The 19,590-nt window shown below is 41.5% G+C and overlaps 1 protein-coding gene across 1 annotated transcript in view; it reads right to left on the bottom strand.

Moving 5' to 3' along the window:
* Positions 1-1,720: 1,720 nt before the first annotated feature.
* The window catches only part of LOC309706139 (arf-GAP with coiled-coil, ANK repeat and PH domain-containing protein 3-like), a 58,784-nt gene continuing 40,914 nt past the window's right edge, over positions 1,721-19,590 (bottom strand). The window contains exons 11-24 of the mRNA XM_082532404.1: positions 13,354-13,466; positions 12,992-13,043; positions 12,684-12,784; positions 12,451-12,562; positions 12,100-12,332; positions 9,261-9,330; positions 8,985-9,079; positions 8,682-8,902; positions 8,498-8,590; positions 8,169-8,270; positions 7,831-8,054; positions 6,337-6,446; positions 5,130-5,240; positions 1,721-4,713 (exon numbers count right to left, since the gene is read on the bottom strand). Of these exons, the coding sequence (XP_082388530.1) occupies positions 4,563-4,713; positions 5,130-5,240; positions 6,337-6,446; positions 7,831-8,054; positions 8,169-8,270; positions 8,498-8,590; positions 8,682-8,902; positions 8,985-9,079; positions 9,261-9,330; positions 12,100-12,332; positions 12,451-12,562; positions 12,684-12,784; positions 12,992-13,043; positions 13,354-13,466 (1,788 nt within the window). The 3' untranslated portion in view covers positions 1,721-4,562. The remainder of the gene's footprint in view (positions 4,714-5,129; positions 5,241-6,336; positions 6,447-7,830; positions 8,055-8,168; positions 8,271-8,497; positions 8,591-8,681; positions 8,903-8,984; positions 9,080-9,260; positions 9,331-12,099; positions 12,333-12,450; positions 12,563-12,683; positions 12,785-12,991; positions 13,044-13,353; positions 13,467-19,590) is intronic.

Genomic DNA, 19,590 nt, shown 5'->3' with positions numbered 1-19,590 from the left:
ACTTTTCAGGCTGGAGAGACGCGAGGAGAGAAAACTCGCGAAAGACATCAGTGCAGGAGATGTCACCTGAAACAGTGGACACTGAAGTCAAGGATTTGTCCCACTGCAGGGCACCATGGAGAATTACCAACCTTCTTTTAGAATATGCGATACACTACTGTGAAAAAACTCTTGAGACACCACTCATTTCTTTTTCTTTTGGTAACACGAATCTATGCCTGATACTGTTTCATTGTGAGTTTTTCTATCTAGCAATGCTTTGGAAGTGTGGTCGGGATCATTGTAATCATTAAAAATGAAGCTGTCATCATTATATGGTGGGTCAAAATCCAACCATGACAATGCTGTAGACACTCACTGACACCAACTAAAAATATAAAATTTGAATTCATTACTCCTTCAAAAATGTCGCCACTGATTTTTAGTCCAATTCTTGTATATTTGGCGTATGTCATTCTTCTTTAGCCGTTTCCCTTTCCTAAGAATCTAGCTACCCTTGCACTGAGACAATTTCTGTGAGGCTTCAGTCAACAGTAGAGGGATCAAATGAAGGGCATATCTCAGAGCCTGTGCCAGGTCTATGCTGTATTTCTAACCTGTTTCTTAAGCACATGACTTTCAGATCCTGTTCATCTGTTTTTTTCAAATCCTTTCTTGTCCCCTTTCCTCAACATTTTAAGCGCATGCTGAAAGCCACGTGGACATATGTTAAGTTTTCAGCTAATATTTAGGAATCAACTCATTGGTACAAAAATAATGTTTTATCTACAACAAATGCTGTTGACCATTTATCAGAAACACGGTGACTAAAAATAACATTTAAAACCAGTTGTTTGGCAAGTTGTTTGTTAAGACGAGCCTGGCACATCCCTGAAGTCAGAAGCATTTTTATACTTGAATGAATGGAAATTGTGAGGCACAAAGACTGGAGTAAAGTTCAGTGAAAAAGCAGCTGATAAACTTTGAACTATTGACCACATTTTTTAAAATAACAAAAGTCTGGCTTATTAGAAGCAAATTAAGAAACAATTGGTGACTCAAGCCTTTTGTACAGTACTGTATATAAGCAAGATTATAAGGAAGAAAGATCAGATCAATGTTTGCTTTGCATACCCACGAAAGAGAAAAGTGCCCGCAGCCTCATATTTTTGCGTTGCTCCCAAGCCTCATGGGGCGTACAAGTAAAAAACCTTATTTCCTCTTAAATGGGATTCCTGGATACTTAATAGCAAGTGTGGAATTTAAAGGGAAGTAGTGGTGAGCATCCTGTTCATTCATTTTTTTTTTAACTTACCAACTCTCATTGAATTCAGTCAAAATTACAGTTTAACTGTATAAATACTGTATTGTAGCCATCTTGGCACATCCTCCTTAAGGCAATGTTCCTGTGCCTCATTTATAAGAAAGGGAAAAGACTGGCAGCATTATCACAGCAAATGTTTTCCAAGCTTATCCATAAAAATAGGAGGGGGGAGGGCCACAGAGCAAGAACCTCAAGTTAAAGCGCAACCACCAGAGCAGGAAAAATCATAGTATCACGCTAGTGTGCCACAGCAAGACAGCCCAGGATGCTTCACTCACTCTATCCCGAACATCCTTAGGTTTTACTCTCCTGCTGCTCGGGGTACGTCCTGTGGTAACAGAAGCAATGATATGTCAGTCAGTGGTTATTTCCTCAAGTGGACATGTGTCATTTGTCTTTAGTGTTAAATTAAAGGAATTAGAGAGGACATTTTATTCAGGGATGGTGTGACATATGCTTGTGAGAGCACATACATGTTTTACACACTGGAGACACTGAATTATTCAAGGCACGGTGTTGCTGCTGCGGGCAAGCAGATGAAGCACTGTTTTAATACCCATAAGACTCTGAATGCTTAAGTTATTCTTAAATAGTAGAGTCTGTGTACACCTCAGTGATATTTCACAACATGAGACTAATTGGTTTATTGCTTTGAATAAGCCAAGTGCTACCAAAAGTTTGTGAATCACCAAAGACACACCAGAGTATTCTGTAAAATAGCACTCTCCCAGCATCTGGCTATATCTATGGATTACAACCACTGCCGTATTTATTATTATTCAATAATTAGAGCAGCTATCATCTGGAAAAAGAATGCTGGGAGAATGTTAGACAGAAAAGATGAGAGAGGGAACAGCAATGAGAATAAGAAGCAGGCAGCTGGGTTAACAGATCCATTTCAGTTTCTCAGTTTTATTGTATGTATTTTGTTTTTCCCCTTAGTGCTTCTAAAGACATGGAAGGGAGTATTCCAAAGATATCCAAATGCCAGTAAACAGAAGAACCCCCGCAAGTAATTCAGAACCGTGTCACAGTTCTACCCGACCGGCTGTTTTTCAAAGACAATGGAAAAACAAACATTAAACAGAATCTGTGACCGAATGCCGAGAGGCAGGAAGTTAGCATTAAGTTAAAATATGCAAGTGTACTATATACAGCATGTTTGCGCCTTTAACCACTCTTAAGCCAATACTACACACAAATGGACACAACATTTAATACTTCCGCGAGGGCGACAGCTCTTAACAGTTTGGTCACAGTAGCTTCACATCACCCCCCGAGACTGGTTCTACTTGCAGTACATTGAACTATTGTATCTATCAGGTAAGTCACATCTTCTGAACATGTGAGCACCAACAGTGTTTCTACCATTCTCACAACTCAGAAAGGATGGTAAGAGTATCCTGTATATACCCAAAACAATTCTTCTTTTTTTCCTTTTTTTAACATGATGTTATACAACAGTGTCAGACACTTTCCCTTAAAAAAAAAAAAAAGTCTTTGGCAGAGGAAAATAAAAGCACAGTATAAAAAAATGAAAGAAATGAAAAGAAGAAAAGTCACCACAGATTCGTGTGTGGATGAAACAATGGCACAGAGGTGGAAAAAGGAAGAAACTTCTGACACCAGAGAGGTCATATCGGTACATGCTTTTTTTGACAGGACTGCACTGCACAAAGTGATCAAATTATAGAAAAAATATTCATCATGCTCAAGATGCAAAGGTCAAACTTCCCAAAAATCTAGCAAAGCATACAGAGGATATTCTTAGCATTGACGTAGATATGCTAGTCCTGTCACGACACGAGTTTTTAAAAGATTAAATATACTCCATAATTTCAACATAACACGAATACTTTCCTGTAATATTACCATTGCCAGGAAGCTGAAGAGCTTTTTAGTTTCATGTTCTATAAATGGAAGTGAATAACATGATGCAATTTTACATTTCTGCATGTTCTCACTGCTCTGAACTATTGGCAGTTATTGCTCAAATAATGAGTCACTGTCAATTCAGAATTTCCTCAGAGAAATCAGAAGTTCCATTGATGTGTTTGCATAACCTAATGAGAAGTGGCACGTTTTACTGCCAAGACAAAAGTACTCTGTAATCTAAGGCCATTTGAAAGTTTTCTGACTGCTGTTAATGCAAAATATATCTAAAGACCTCCATCATAAATTCTGAATAAGGATTTTAGATTGAAATGACAATCATTAACAGAAATGCTGATATAAAACTGCATTCAATAATGCATTGCACTGGTCCTCTGGAAAGATAAATAAAAAAGACATCATTAAAATAGACAATAAATCGACAACAACTTGACTAGACAAGAACAATGTAAAAGCTAAATGATAATTCTGTATATGGGAAAAGTGCAGAGTCTTTTTTTTCCTTTACATATTATTTAACTGTCTCTCAGTATTCTTTAACACATGCACTCTCCTGTTCACTCACTCACTCATGACGACACAAAGTATCTTACAAAGCAGGCGAGGGTCTCTTCCCCACAAGCCCTTCAACATTTTTGTCACAGTTTCACTTCTTCCTTCCCGACCCCCCTTTTTATACACAGTAAAACTATCCTGCCCACCTCTACTGCAGCTTGTCAGTTACTCTTTTTCTTTTAAGTTACTGGAACAAATACCATATTGTTTTACCTCATGCCACAGTACACAGTTTCTAAACTTCTAAATATGCATATTTACATCTCTGATGAAGGAGAGATGGGTACATTGGATGTCACACAGATGGTCTGGATAGATATAAAGTGTACAGGATTAATGCAGCGAGATTCTTCTGAGGTAAGAGCTGTTAGGCAACAAAAATAAAAACACCCACACCCTCATACAGGAGGTCACACCATGTAATGAAGTTAGAGCATAACCCTGTTAGCGAAACACCAAGAAAGCTGATGTCATTTTACTGGCTGTGTTGTGTAGCTAGGATTGGTAGTGCCAAGTAATGGTAAGCAGAAACATAGTGGCGAAGCAGGAAGATGGTGAAGGTGACTGGATAGTCAGTAGAGTTAGAAAGGTCCATCACGGGGATGCTCCCTATGACTCGAAGCATCCAATAGTCACTCTGTATTCAGACACCCAGCTTATCAGAAGTTGCCTGCAGGCTTAGATCTAGGGGAAGTAACAGACTTGTGATCAGGGTGTAGGGGCAGCTTTTACATGAATATGTTATTTTCTCAGTCAGGAGGAAGATTTATAAATAGAGCACAGGCTTTGCTCCACGGTACAGAAGTGACCACTAGCATTCGTCTATGTTGAGACAGATGAATTCCTGGATGCACTTCCTATACTGCTGCTCAGTGGGACTGCTTGTGGGGTATTGACCTGGTTGACCCAGCGGAGCCGCCTCTGCCGCTCGCATCTCTTCATTCATCCGAGCTAGACGCAACCTGGAGGACAGGAGTGGGAAGGAGCGAGGCAGGACAAAGGGAGATGATAGAAGGTGAGAAAATAAGGTAAGGGTGAGAGGAGGGAGGAAGGTAAGAAAAGAACTGTTATGACTTTGCCACCAATGATGGATACACAAGCTTTCATAATAACATTATAAAGATTTAAACTATTTTTTAACTGTTTATCCGCAGTGCTTACAAGTGGAATAACAATCTGGTGCAAGTAATTCTTTTAGTCACATGGATTAAAGCATGGATCAATACCACAAAAGACAAACATATGGTCCACAGAGAGAAAAAATTCAGCTGACTGCATTTAAATTGTTAAAGTTTTGCCAGGTTAGTTGCTTGTTCAGCAAAACCATGAAGTAATACATGTTCTTCCAGATCAGCTACTATTACACAGAGTGTCTTACAGGGTGACGATGTCTGCATTGGCAGCCTGGACAGCGATGCTTAAAGGATCATGGCCCTGTTCATCCACCTCTGTTTGTGATGCTCCTCTTTTCAGGAACAGACACACCTGGCTGTACAAACAAAGATGGGAAGACAAAAAAAATTTCTTTACCCTACAGGGTCCCAGTTTTGCTCACTGGTTGACCACATGCTATAAGGCTAAAGTGTAGCAGCCTGGGTCCCAGTCTCACTTGTGGGCATTTGCTGCGCCCCATTCCCTCGTTTCCTGTCTGATTCTTATATAAGACATCACCAAAGGCTCTGAATGGTATCATAAAGTGGATATCCCCATTATGATCATGTCAAGCACATCATGTTAGGAATATCTCCACCTATTTGCTGTTCAAAACATCTGTTTATTAAGGGTAACCAATGACAAGAAGCTTGGCTTAAAAGAAGAGAAGCTATAACAGCTTGTTTCAGGCAGTACAATAAAGAAGGATTGTTTTTAATGCCACCCTAGCAGAGTCAAAAAATAAAATATGGTCCACAATAGCAATAGTGACATGGCAGATTTTGTGGAATGCACACATGATGACTTACTGATGTGGTATTCACTGATGCCTTTTAGTTTATCTCTGTGCTCCATACTTTAGTCTGAACGTATAGGTCCAGTTTAAGCAGTTTCAAATGTGAATACTTCAAATACTTTAAAGCAATGAGTTACTCGTGATGGCAAGTATCACGTGGGATTATACTGCATACCAGAGGAAGACTTTTGTGTGCGGTTTTTTTTTTTTAACAGTGACACTTCCTGTAGTTTTTCCTGGTTAAAACAACATAGAGTGTCAAAGAATAATATGATTATCAAAACTGGTTAGGCAGTTTTGTTATAGGGAAAGATTACTTCATGCATTCCTTAACATTCAAAACAAAAGGTATTCACTGCTGTTGGTACATTAATATTAGGTGTACCAACAATGGTTTACACATTCGCCTGGCAAGAGAAAAGGCGGTTCAATTCTAGCTGGAGACATAAATCCCCTTTGGGACTACGTCTGGCGCAAAACTCAAACACAGGGAGCCACCTGCTGTGGTAACCACTTTGTGGGAAGGGAGCAGCTGAAAGTAGCTTTTACCTAATAATTTCCACATTTCATGACATTATACACAGGCTAGAACACAATGATTATCAGACACAGCTTATTACTTCCATGTCTCTCTTACCCAGTGTGCCCCAGGTCGGTTGCATGGTGCAGTGGGCCTCTGCCTCTCATGTCCCTCTGGTTCACATCGGCCCCATTCTGTAGCAAGAACTCACAAGCTATCAAGGAGCCCTAACAAAGAGACAGATGGAGAATTTCAAGTCTACAGTGTTCATAATGGCAGACGATGCATTTACGTGGAGAGTCTTTCTTGTTTTTAATCGTTTATGACTGCAGATGTTTTTTTAATGTAGACAGTCCAGATAAAAAAGATTTTCTTTATCCCAACAGAGAAATTATTGTGTTACAGCAGCAGGATAAAAAAATTACAATAAAAGCACAATCTATAATAAATACACAACATAGTAAAAGTGCCACTGCCGCCTAGTGAGGGTCTTATATTGTGAGATAGAAAGTTTGCACTATATACACACCCAACAGTGATAAAAAAAAACAAAAAAACAACACAAATAAAAAAGTGAAATAAAAATGAGGTTAATTTAAAGAAGGTTTTTTTTTTTTTTTTTAAAGAGTGTAATGGAGCAGTATAAATTGCATTAATAAATAATATGGATATTTTAAACTCAAGAAACACCTTCAAGAAGGTATAATGCAGAAATATGTGTGCAGTATCTTGTGCCTGACAAACATGTTCACCTGTCAAGAAGAGTTATTGTACAGTTTCACTGAGAACGGTAGGAATGATTGCCTGAAAAGGCGCATATGAAGGGGTTGAATAAGTCTGAGGGAGAAGGAGCTGTGCTGCCTCTGTAGTGTGGAGGAGAGCTGATGACTAAAATGCCCTCCAGATTCTGGCCAATGATGTGAATTAACTCTCCACCCATGATGTTAATGGGCCTAATTACAATTTTTTTTCCCTCCGGAAGTCAAACACCATTTCTTTTGTCTTGCTAACATTGAGAAGGAGGAGGTGATTTCCAACTACTGCAGTGTCAGAAAGCTTCTGCATGTGGCATGTTTCACTGTTGTACTAGAAACCTGCGGTGAACAAAGTAAACAGGAATGGAGACAGGACTGTCCCCTGTGATGCCTGAGTATTACAAACCACCACACCAGCTGTGCAAACTGAAGCCACTCTGACAGAACAGTAGAAGTGGTGACACCCATTCTGAGCAGCTTCTCACTTAGAAGTGGTTGGATGGTATTAAAGATGTGGAGGGAAAAAAAACAAATCCCCCAAACCCCACAATTCTCTCATAATGCCAATAGTACCATCCATACTATCCAGGTGGGAGAGACATGCAGCAGCATGTAGATATCCACCCTCAACAGAAACTGGCTTAAAAGGGTGGAGAGCATGTGTCACCTGCAAGCAAAGTCGGCAAGAACCAGTTTCTCCAGCACCTTCATGACATTTGACATCAAGGGCACTGGTCTGAAGTCACTTAACAATTAAACAGATAAACTTAATTTAATAAATGAAATTATTCATTTACATCCACATCACTTTATCCAAACCAAAACACCCACACATGTTTATTACAGAGCGTCTCACCCCTATCACAGCCTGAATGAGTGGCGTTTTTCCCTCCTCTTCCTCGCAAGCGGCGTGTACGTCAGCACCGTGTGCCAAAGCCTCCGCCATGAGCGGCAAGTTGTGGAGTCGGGAGGATCGGTATAGGAGCGCGCCAGGGTGGAGTTCTCTTGGGTCTTCAGGGTCTGAGGATACTTCCTGTTCAATTTCCACCTCACCACTGGAGGACTCCTCTGACTCCTCTTCTGTGTGTGAATAATTTAACATGAGAATGAGCGACAATATAAGTACATGTAACACGATTTAATTTAAATTGTAGCTACTTACACTGGTGGCACAGAGCCCACAAGCACACGTACCTTCCTCTGTTACACTGTCCACCACTGAGCCAAAGGCCAGGACGTCTGTGCTCCCGTCAGTACTTCCTCCCAGGCCGCTGTCGCTACTGAGACCTGCAGGGCCAAGCATTGCCAAGCCACGGACACGTTAATCATTACTTGGCACAAACTGCATTACATAAAGACACGTTATCGGTTGGATTGCTCAGGAAATCACAAATATGTGGAAAACTGCTATAAGAACTTCAGTTTCTGAGTTATTTTGTTTCACTGTGGAGCCTTTACCTAAAATCTTCTCTAAAGTCTACAATAACAATGCACTGTATCAACACATTGTGTAGTGGACTTACTGCGAGGACCAGAGCCAGTGTCAAAGTAGGAAAATAATGAGTCCAACTCATCTGGACAGAACAGCGAGTCCCGGCGAAACTTTGCTGCAGCTGCTGCAGGAGAATAAAAGATCAGAACAAGAGCTCAGTCTGGGCTTCACAGTGTGTTTGGTTTTATCACCACATCACAAGTCCCCACACTGACCTGCTGAGAGGTTTGCCGGCGAGGCGCTGCCAGGTTCATATCGGTGATATTTCCTACGAGCCTTGTTGGGTGCCCGAACAGAGCTGTTGTGTCGCTGGCATTTCTTCACTGTCCAAGGGCGGGACTTCCTTTCACCTTGCACGAGCGCTTCGCTGCCACTCATCTTCTTCAGGAAGCGTTTCTCCACGTATTTAGATTTGATCCAGGCCTCTTTCTCCTGTCTGGAGGTAAATGATCATAAGAAAGAAGGTAAAAGGTATCTTTAGAGTCTTGGAAAAATTACTCTGCTGGATAGAAACTGACCTTGAACTGGAGGGGCCTGGTTTTTTTGCTCCGAGTTCTTCACAGGATCCCTCATAAATCTGGTTGATCACAGTATTCCCCAATTCACACATCAGCTAAATATAAGATGAGAGAACAAACATGAGAGAGACAACACGGAAAGTGAACATTTTTTTAAAAGGGCTAATTAAAATTGCATTAGCAATGAACTAAAGGAATAAGACGTGTAACTCTGCTGGGAGGAAAAAGCATGGCAGAGGGAAGATGAGCTGTAGGCAAAGCGTTAAGAAGGCGCACCTTAAGTAATTCTGGCTCCCACGAGTCTAACGTCAGTGAACGCACTTTAGAGAAATGGACCCCTAAACTCCTGAAAGAAACAAGAAAAAGAGACTTTAAAAAGAGTTTTTATCCAACTGGAAGAACTTAGCACAATCTTACTTTTGCTACTTTTATTTAAACTGCTTGGGGCGGCAGATGTCTGAAGCTATGCTCATAAGACCCTGGAGTAAAAACAGTATTGTCTTATTACTTAAAATATACACAAACGCGACAAATCCAGTATGAAAAACCATAGATTTGTGCTTTTTTTTCTTATTAGTATTACATATACATTTATTTAATTTTAATTCTAGTGCAGCCAGCCTTTTTATGGATACAATTTTGACTGATAAGGCTACAGTGGGGCAAAAAAGTATTTAGTCAGCCACCGATTGTGCAAGTTCCCCCACTTAAAATGATGACAGAGGTCAGTAATTTGCACCAGAGGTACACTTCAACTGTGAGAGACAGAATGTGGAAAAAAAAAAAAAATCCATGAATCCACATGGTAGGATTTGTAAAGAATTTATTCGTAAATCAGGGTGGAAAATAAGTATTTGGTCACCTCAAACAAGGAAAATCTCTGGCTCTCACAGACCTGTAACGTCTTCTGTAAGAAGCTTTTCTGTCCCCCACTCGTTACCTGTATGAATGGCACCTGTTTGAACTCATCATCTGTATAAAAGACACCTGTCCACAGCCTCAAACAGTCAGACTCCAAACGCCGCCATGGCCAAGACCAAAGAGCTTTCGAAGGACACCAGGAAAAGTATTGTAGACCTGCACCAGACTGGGAAGAGTGAATCTACAATAGGCAAGCAGCTTGGTGTGAAAAAATCAACAGTGGGAGCAATCATCAGAAAATGGAAGACATACAAGACCACTGATAATCTCCCTCGATCTGGGGCTCCACGCAAGATCTCATCCCGTGGGGTCAAAATGATCATGAGAACGGTGAGCAAAGATCCCAGAACCACACGGGGGGACCTGGTGAATGACCTGCAGAGAGCTGGGACCAAAGTAACAAAGGTCACCATCAGTAACACACTACAACGGCAGGGAATCAAATCCCGCAGTGCCAGACGTGTTCCGCTGCTGAAGCCGGTGCATGTCCAGGCCCGTCTGAAGTTTGCCAGAGAGCACATGGATGATACAGCAGAGGATTGGGAGAATGTCATGTGGTCAGATGAAACCAAAGTAGAACTTTTTGGTATAAACTCAACTCGTCGTGTTTGGAGGAAGAAGAATACTGAGTTGCATCCCAAGAACACCATACCTACTGTGAAGCATGGGGGTGGAAACATCATGCCATGGGGCTGTTTTTCTGCCAAGGGGACAGGACGACTGATCCGTGTTAAGGACAGAATGAATGGGGCCATGTATCGTGAGATTTTGAGCCAAAACCTCCTTCCATCAGTGAGAACTTTGAAGATGAAACGAGGCTGGGTCTTCCAACATGACAATGATCCAAAACACACCGCCCGGGCAACAAAGGAGTGGCTCCGTAAGAAGCATTTGAAAGTCCTGGAGTGGCCTAGCCAGTCTCCAGACCTCAACCCCATAGAAAATCTGTGGCGGGAGTTGAAAGTCCGTGTTGCTCGGCGACAGCCCCAAAACATCACTGCTCTCGAGAAGATCTGCATGGAGGAATGGGCCAAAATACCAGCTACTGTGTGTGCAAACCTGGTAAAGACCTATAGTAAACGTTTGACCTCTGTTATTGCCAACAAAGGTTATGTTACAAAGTATTGAGTTGTATTTTTGTTATTGACCAAATACTTATTTTCCACCCTGATTTACGAATAAATTCTTTACAAATCCTACCATGTGGATTCATGGATTTTTTTTTCACATTCTGTCTCTCACAGTTGAAGTGTACCTCTGGTGCAAATTACTGACCTCTGTCATCATTTTAAGTGGGGGAACTTGCACAATCGGTGGCTGACTAAATACTTTTTTGCCCCACTGTACATGATGGAAAGTTTGACATATCAAAAAAGAACTGATACACTTGTGTGGACGTGAATGTAACGGGATGCTTGAATGCAGAAGATTAAACAGGCATGTGTTAAAAACAAGCAGAAGCAGGGCAAATGTCAGTCACATGTGATGTGTTGTTCTCTTCTCTGGAAAGGAACACCTTTTTTTTGTAAATAGCCTTACTAAACTAGGACAGTTTCATTTTAAGGTTGGGCAATCAAGAAAAACTCACCAGAGAAAACAAACTGACAAAGCAGGTTTAAAGTCCAGTTTGTTCACTGCAGGCATTCAGTTTGATTTGACCACGTATGCACGTGGTATGATTGTCACCCATGCTCAAAACCGTTCTCCAACGCTTCCTCAATAACAAGTTAAGTAATCAAATAAATATGTGAGCAGACGTGTGTCACCACTTCTACAATGTAGTCACAAACTAGAAAAAAGTTATGAATGTAATGCTCTGTATAAGGTTATTGAGGGCTGTGTGAGTGCAACCTAGCAGGGGAATGAGGATGGGGTCAATCATTTAGATTGTGTTAGTATACTTCTGAGCTCCTAATTTCTTTTTAGACCTTCGTTATATGTTTGAATTTCTGTTTACTTATAGCCTTAGTCTCATCTATGTTCTTTGTCATGCTGTCTGTGTATTCAGTTTGTTTGCTTGCGTGAGCTCCCCTTTGTGGCTTCACCTGTTGGAAGTCAGCCAAAATAAATGGCTCACTTCTTGTTAATTTTGACTGCCTCCTACATCATGTATTTCGGTGTCTTTAAAAGATTTACAGTCCACAGGGTCTGTGTGATTGTTGCACAATAACTGCAGCCCTTAGTGTACAGTCACCTGTGGATCCCTGAGCACTCAATGCAGAGCAGCACTCCCAGGTTGATAGAAGCCCAGCAGGGAGCCGTTTGGCCACAGTCACTGCACAGCTCATTGCCTGGCAGGCTCTGCACCCGCTGGAGGAGGCTTTCTCCTCCTCCCCGAACTCCCTTATCAGCCCTCTCTCCTCTCTCTCTGGGTTCACTGGCAGAGTCAATGCTGCTGGTGGAGGGTGAGGCAGTCCGGTCCAATCGCTGTGAAGATGGAGTTACAAGTTAGCGATGGAGACTTGATCAAATCTAAGGAAAAATAAAGGCTTGCATTACAGGATTGTGTAAGTGTTATTGTATTGGGTTATGTGTTTGTTTTCACCTCGATGTAATAGTTGTCGGTGATGTCCTTGTAAGCAGAAGCGATGCTTGCCTGGACAGCCTGGATCCATGCCTGCCTCAGCTTCTCAGACTCAGCCTGCAGCATGCAGCTCCTAAAGGTTTATAGAAACTAGTTATAAACATCTTTATCTGTTTAATATTTTAGCTTAAGTCTGTTGCAATCTGAAAAAAAATAAAGTTGAGCTTATTCTGGAGTGAAATACACACACTTACTTAGTGGGTGAAACCACCTCAAAGCAGAACCGCCTCTCATTATCTTCACATGGTTTGACTGAGCACAACCTCAAATCCTCAACAACCACTGTCAAAGAATCCTGCCATTGAAAAAGGGGAGTGCCAGAAAAACAAAGCTTAGTGACAGGATCGACAGGAAAGACAAGACACTGGTTGACCTGCTATTATACAAATGGTGGCAAATAGAATTCAGAACTCTAAACTGTGTAGGTTAGCTAGAGTGGTGACAAAATCCTAGCATAAGGACCCCAAAACGGTAGATTTACATTTACAAAATTAGAGTGTACCTTGAGTTTCTTTTGGTAGACCAGCTGGCTGTTTTGTATAGAAAACCACCGCCTGGAGGGGGTTGAAGGTATGAAATCAGATTGTTAGAGTGACAGAGATAGGCTGACTCAAATGCTGAAGTCTACTTTCAGTACTGAACCAATGGAATGAAATCGACTAACTTAGTAGAGCTCAACAAAGCACATTCCTTCTTCAGTTATTCTACATAGAAATCTGAGAGCTCACAGGCAATAAAGTTAGAAAGATGAGCTTTTTACCCCCATCTTGTCACATTAGTGTATTTTCCATATGAACAGGTTATGGCTGATTTGTAAGCTAACCTCGATTCTATTTTGTTATATATCGTAACTTTCCATTTTACCTATTCCAGGTCTTGAATGCATTGCTGGCCCTCTTAAAGAGGTAGCCCTCCATAACCACACCATTGGGTGCATCCACATTGAATTCCAGCTTAGGGTCATCATAGGAAAAATCCTGTGAAGAGAACATATGAAGTAATTATTTGTGTGAAACAATGAGCGTAAAGTCCACAACAAATGTCTGCGTAACCTTATCGCGGGCTCATACAATAGCCGTGCCTCCTCAATAATCAGTGTCCTCTCTACAACACGATTAGTTTACATTTAAAGATTGTGTCAGGATTTCTCGACCATTCAGCTAAACCTTTTGTACCTATTTGTATATCTAAGATTAGCCAAGAAGGGTCTCTAAAGTCAGATGCCACCTGTTCAGCGAAGTGAAGAACAAAAGCACACAGATTGTGAAATGAGAGCCGAGGCTCAGGTTTGCTTATCTTAGGTGACACTTTGATCTGAGGGAGTACTAAACATATGGCAGACTAGTAGGCACACATACTTTCTACTCAGGGAAACCCTGTAATTTTCCACTTTCCTTTAGCTTTGTTAAAAGCATAAAAGCCTTTTCACTGATTCCTTGCCACAAAGTCACCTCCCATTCACTGAAACGAACGGATTCAGACATAAGATAAGTAGGTGAACTGCCATGTGACACGGAGGTACTATAATAACACAAAATTCTTCAGCAACAATTCTTCCAAAACATGCAGGCCCTAGAAAGCAAAAACATGATGTGATGTGGTACAACAGCTTGGTTCTCCACCGGCCAAACACCTGGAGGTGTTTCCAAGTGATTCAAGAGCCACTTATGCGCAACATTTGCTGGAGAGCAGCAGGCTAGTTGTAGGCTCTCCAACTGGGCGTTTTTGCACCAACTTTACAGAATAAAAGACAGAAGAACATTTGGAGGAACACCCGTGTTGGCATTTCCCTTAACTCCAGTTTTCCCTCATGCAGCTAATTGTTGCATTTTAAACTTTTAAACCTGTTGTCTGTTCACCAATGGAAAAAGGAACACAGCGTACAAGAGTCGAACAGAAGCTCTCATCAAAACTTCAGGTTAAATAAATAAATAAAAGCTCACCAGCGTGTAGCTCAGCATGCCAAGTATCTTCATCTTTATCACATTGACATCCAGCAGCATTACGATGTCGACAGGAAAATAAAAGCTTAAATTCATAAATAAATGATGATAAAGGAGACAAATGTGCTCCTCATGCGAGTCCAGACACACACTGTCAAAGAGGAACAGCGACAGGCTCGTGCCGCTCCTCCGGCCGCGTGGACCCGGCGCGGGCGCACATTAGCATACAGCTGTCACCGTGTCCTCGCGCCCCGCGGGGATGACCCCTGCAGCGCCTGCTGAAGATCAAACGTTTCATTTTCCTGCTGCATGTGAGGCCCTAAACGTAGCCATACCTCATCCCCGCCCCACCCGCGATTTAAGGCTGCCCTTTCAGCGTCTTCTGTGGGAGTTAGTTTTCCATCTGTCTGCAGCTCTAAAACTTTTTCCTGCTTAATCAAGCTGACATTATTGCTCCCCAAACACCAGCCCGGAGCACCCTCTTCCCACCTTAAATCAGCCGGGACCGCGCAAGAATGCAGCGACTAGCCCAAAGGCGCTGGAGGCTGCATAGCGCCACTGAGCCAAACTGCCCTATTAAGTCACTGTGAACCCCGCAGCTGAATTCTACTGATACGCTTCAATTATAAGTTACACTAATTGATACAATTTAGTAATGAAAAACTTAAACACACATAAGCTTCTGCTGCTGGGGGCTTCCCATGATGCACTTGGTCACTCTGTCTTTTAACTACAGCATTTAATCATTAGCAATTCTTAAACTCTGACTCTCCAGTAGTTTGCCTTTTGTGCTGCCTCCCTCTGTGCTCTTCTCTTTCCTCTCACACCCAACCAGTCCCTGCGCCTGTGGTTCCATCAGTGGTTTCTTCCTGCTAAAAGGGAGCTTTTCCTTCCCAAGGTCGCCAAGTACTTGCTCATGGGGAATGTGTGATTGTTCTTTCTAATATTTTAGGGTTTTTACCTTACAGTATAATCTGAATTGAATCACTGATAAGTTATTGCAGTGCAAGCTCAGTTTTATTATTACATTCACAGTAGTTTAGTGATTCTGCAGCAATTGCGGCACCCAGCATGACTTAGGAGGACACTGAGCCCATGGGCCTGTGCTGGTCAGACTTTGTATGTTACTCCACGTGTCTCTTTGAAGACTAAAAAGAGCTCATTCATCAGCTTTTGCATTTAGTTTTAAATCATAAAACAACAGGAAATGTGCTGAGGATAATGGGTAATGCAAGAATGTAGCGCACAAGTAGCCCAAAGACTCATCGAGCTGCATAATGGCACTGAGTCAAACAGTGGGCCCAAAACATAGCAGTGAGGCTGTATGAGACATGTTGAACCAGTTCCATATGTATATGTATATTACAAATACAAGTATTTGCATATAGTGAATTCCAGGTAAAGCCCTTTAATAAGGCACCCACTGAAGTGGAACGGCACCTGTCTAACAACAATTCCTACAAAGAAGTTTTTACTTTTTTTTTAAAGGTGCCAAGCCTGAGCAGTCGCTATACAAACTGAAGATGTGCAATAACAATAACAACACAGCTCTTTTCCCCCCTAAAAGCACCTTTTGTTTGGAAGCACTGCAGCTGTCACAAGTCACAAGTGTTACGAGTCAAAAGGAAGCCCTTAATTCTAACACACAGAATAATGCGTAGCTTTATACAAATATTTATGCCCCCTCCTGTCTTACAACCTTCAATTAGCCAGGACTGTTCAAGAATGCAGTGCACAAGTAGCTTAAAGGAACAGGAGGCTGCATAACAAAAGAGACCCTGAACATGCAATTTTGGCAACATACCAGTAAGGCTGTGTAAGACATGTTGAAACATTTCCATACATTTGGAGGTAAACTGCATGTGATAATTTGCATATAGTGAATAACATTCCAGGCAATTGTCTTCATGTTAAGTAATAACACATCATACCACAGACACGCAACGCACACTGAGCTGAAACAACACCTGTGTAACGCAGCTCCATATTACAAATACAAGTATTTGCATATAGTGAATTCCAGGTAAAGCCCTTTAATAAGGCACCCACTGAAGTGGAACGGCACCTGTCTAACAACAATTCCTACCAAGAAGTTTTTACTTTTTTTTTAAAGGTGCCAAGCCTGAGCAGTCGCTATACAAACTGAAGATGTGCAATAACAATAACAACACAGCTCTTTCCCCCCCTAAAAGCACCTTTTGTTTGGAAGCACTGCAGCTGTCACAAGTCACAAGTGTTACGAGTCAAAAGGAAGCCCTTAATTCTAACACACAGAATAATGCGTAGCTTTATACAAATATTTATGCCCCCTCCTGTCTTACAACCTTCAATTAGCCAGGACTGTTCAAGAATGCAGTGCACAAGTAGCTTAAAGGAACAGGAGGCTGCATAACAAAAGAGACCCTGAACATGCAATTTTGGCAACATACCAGTGAGGCTGTGTAAGACATGTTGAAACATTTCCATACATTTGGAGGTAAACTGCATGTGATAATTTGCATATAGTGAATAACATTCCAGGCAATTGTCTTCATGTTAAGTAATAACACATCACACCACAGACACGCAACGCACACTGAGCTGAAACAACACCTGTGTAACGCAGCTCCTACAGAAAAGTACTGCTTTTACAGGTGCCCAGCCTGAGCAGTCACTAGATAAACGAAGTCTGAAGATATGTTTTTTTTAACTGCCTTTTCTGTCAGGAAGGTCGTGAGCCTGTTTGGGACCATCAACCACAGGGACACCTCGGCAGTTGTCACCAGTCAGCAGAAAATTATTACGAAAAAATACCTCATCCTAATACGCTGCAAGCAAACATGTGTTACAAATGGATATAGTTTGGGCAATTTATTGATAAAGGCGGTTAAGGAAATGTTTAGTAAAGACCCTAGTTTTTTTCTGGTGTTTTTGCGTTTGCTTGATTTAAAAATGTTGTACAGTTAAAAGTGGTGACAATGAAGGAGGAGAGAGTTGAGGCCCTGGTTCCCCAGGGAGCCACAATGATGTTCTGCACACACACAAAAAAGAGCTGCTGTGAAAGAAAGGCACGAGGGAGCGTGTGATCTGTGCAGGAGGACGGGCTGAGATGGGGAGGGAGCCGCCGGGGCAACCGACAGCGTCTCTACCACCTCAGACGCTTGTGAGACTTCCAACTGCCCTCCAAGGTGCTCAGGAACTTTTACTCGTGCACCATAGAGAGCATCCTGGCGGGAAACATCTTAACCTGGTTCGGGAACAGCACCATGCAGGACAGACGAGCTCTACAGAGGGTTGTGCGGTCAGCTGAGCGCACCATCCGCTCCGAGCTCCCTGACCTGCACTCAATCTACAGCAGGCGGTGCTGGACCAAGGCCAGGAAGATCGTGAAGGACCTCAGCCATCCCAACAACAGACTGTTCTCTCTGTTGAGGTCAGGAAAGCGATTCCGCTCCCTGAAGACCAACACAGAGAGACTGAGGAGGAGCTTCTTCCCGCAGGCGATACGGTCTCTCAATCACACCACCACACAGTACTGACCCACACATATGGTTCTTACACACACACTGGACTTTCTGGACTTTGGTTTTGCACAACACTGGTCACTATATTCTTCATTTCCGGTTAATACTTGTACAGCTGCTGTTATTGTGTATATATTTATTTATATTTAGATTTCTTCATACATTCTTATATAGTTCTATATTGTGTATTGTGTATTTTGTTGTACAGTTATTTTATTTTCAACTTTAATTTATATATTTATCTTTATCTTATTCTTCCCAGTTAAATTTACCCTTCATTCTAATTTGTGTTGTACAGTTATTTCATTTTTAACCTTAATTTATATTTTATTCCTTCCTAGTTAAATTTACCCTTTTTAATTTTTCATATTTATTTCCTATCTTATTCATAGCCTTTTCCTTTTTTGTTCTCTTTAGGTCACGAGCAGTTGTCCAAGCATTTCACTACATATCGTACTGTGTATGACTGTGTACGTGACAAATAAAATTTGAATTTGAATTTGAATCAAAGGAAGCGCGAGGTAATGAAGAAGAACCCACTGTGTAAGTATGCAATGGCTAAAATGGTCTCTCACTCATCACCTGATTACTGTTTCTGCTTCATCCTAATGCCAACAATGCCCCTTTCACATAACCCCACACTAATATATTTATCTGTGCTCATCCCTTATTAACTTCTCTGCAAATAAAGCAGGCAGGCTTAACTACTTCCATGAATCGGTCTTATTTTTACCCTGAGTGCTGAAGTTACTGTTAATAAAGAATGCATTGCATCTATAATTCACAGCTTCTGCCGTCTCATAGCGCCCCTTCCCACACTACTACATTTGCATATGGAAGGAATATCAGAAACAACAGACGTCAGTGTTCAGTGGGGAAAAATAAATTGAAATGGCTCGTGGCAGTGTTTTCTCTTTAAATTCTTGACGCAGTGATGCTTTTTCTGTCTTCGTGTAACTACAGGTTTTTTTCTTGATAAAAGCACTTCCTGAGAAAGACCAGACATCTGATTTGAAAGAGCTTTGAGTTTTTCCCTCTTTGAGAGAGACGGCCTCCGTCATCTGTCTCGCCCTGTTGTCTGGATCTTTCACTTTTTTTCTCTCTTTATCTTTTTCCATTGCTTGCCTTCACATTCAAGACCCGGCTGTGCATCTTAATGCCATCTGTTGACTTTGGCTGTAAGCTGGCAGTTGTAACTTTAGGTTTTCTGACCTGTCAGAATGAGGATTGGTTCTGCAAAGACACCAAAAAGGCAGAGCTGGCTCCAAAAAACAGTGCTGGCACTGTGTTGGTGATAGACAGATGTTTGATCATCAGATCATCACCACTTCGCTTTGATATTTTTACACACAGACTGTAATGATTTATTTAACAATTGAATATAATAATCTGTGTTGTTTTGGTGACTTATTTTAGAGTCTTACACTCTTATAAAAACTGTTTAAGAGGAAGTCTGTGCTAGAAATTTCAAGAAGGGCACATCGGTGTGACACGCGTCAGCGCCTTCAGACAAATACTGACGTTAACGTCTCTCCCACGCAAACACAGTCTCGCTTTATGCTTACAAAAAGGCACACTGATTTATGCATCAGTCGAGCTGGTGAAACAACTACTACCACTGCTACACATACACAATGACTGGTAGACAAAGATCT

This window comes from Aulonocara stuartgranti (genome assembly GCF_965226115.1).
Source record: "Aulonocara stuartgranti genome assembly, chromosome: 5".
Classification (NCBI taxonomy): Eukaryota; Metazoa; Chordata; class Actinopteri; order Cichliformes; family Cichlidae; genus Aulonocara; species Aulonocara stuartgranti.
The sequence above is the reverse complement of the archived record's forward strand: the minus strand, read 5'-3'. Positions and strand labels throughout refer to the sequence as shown.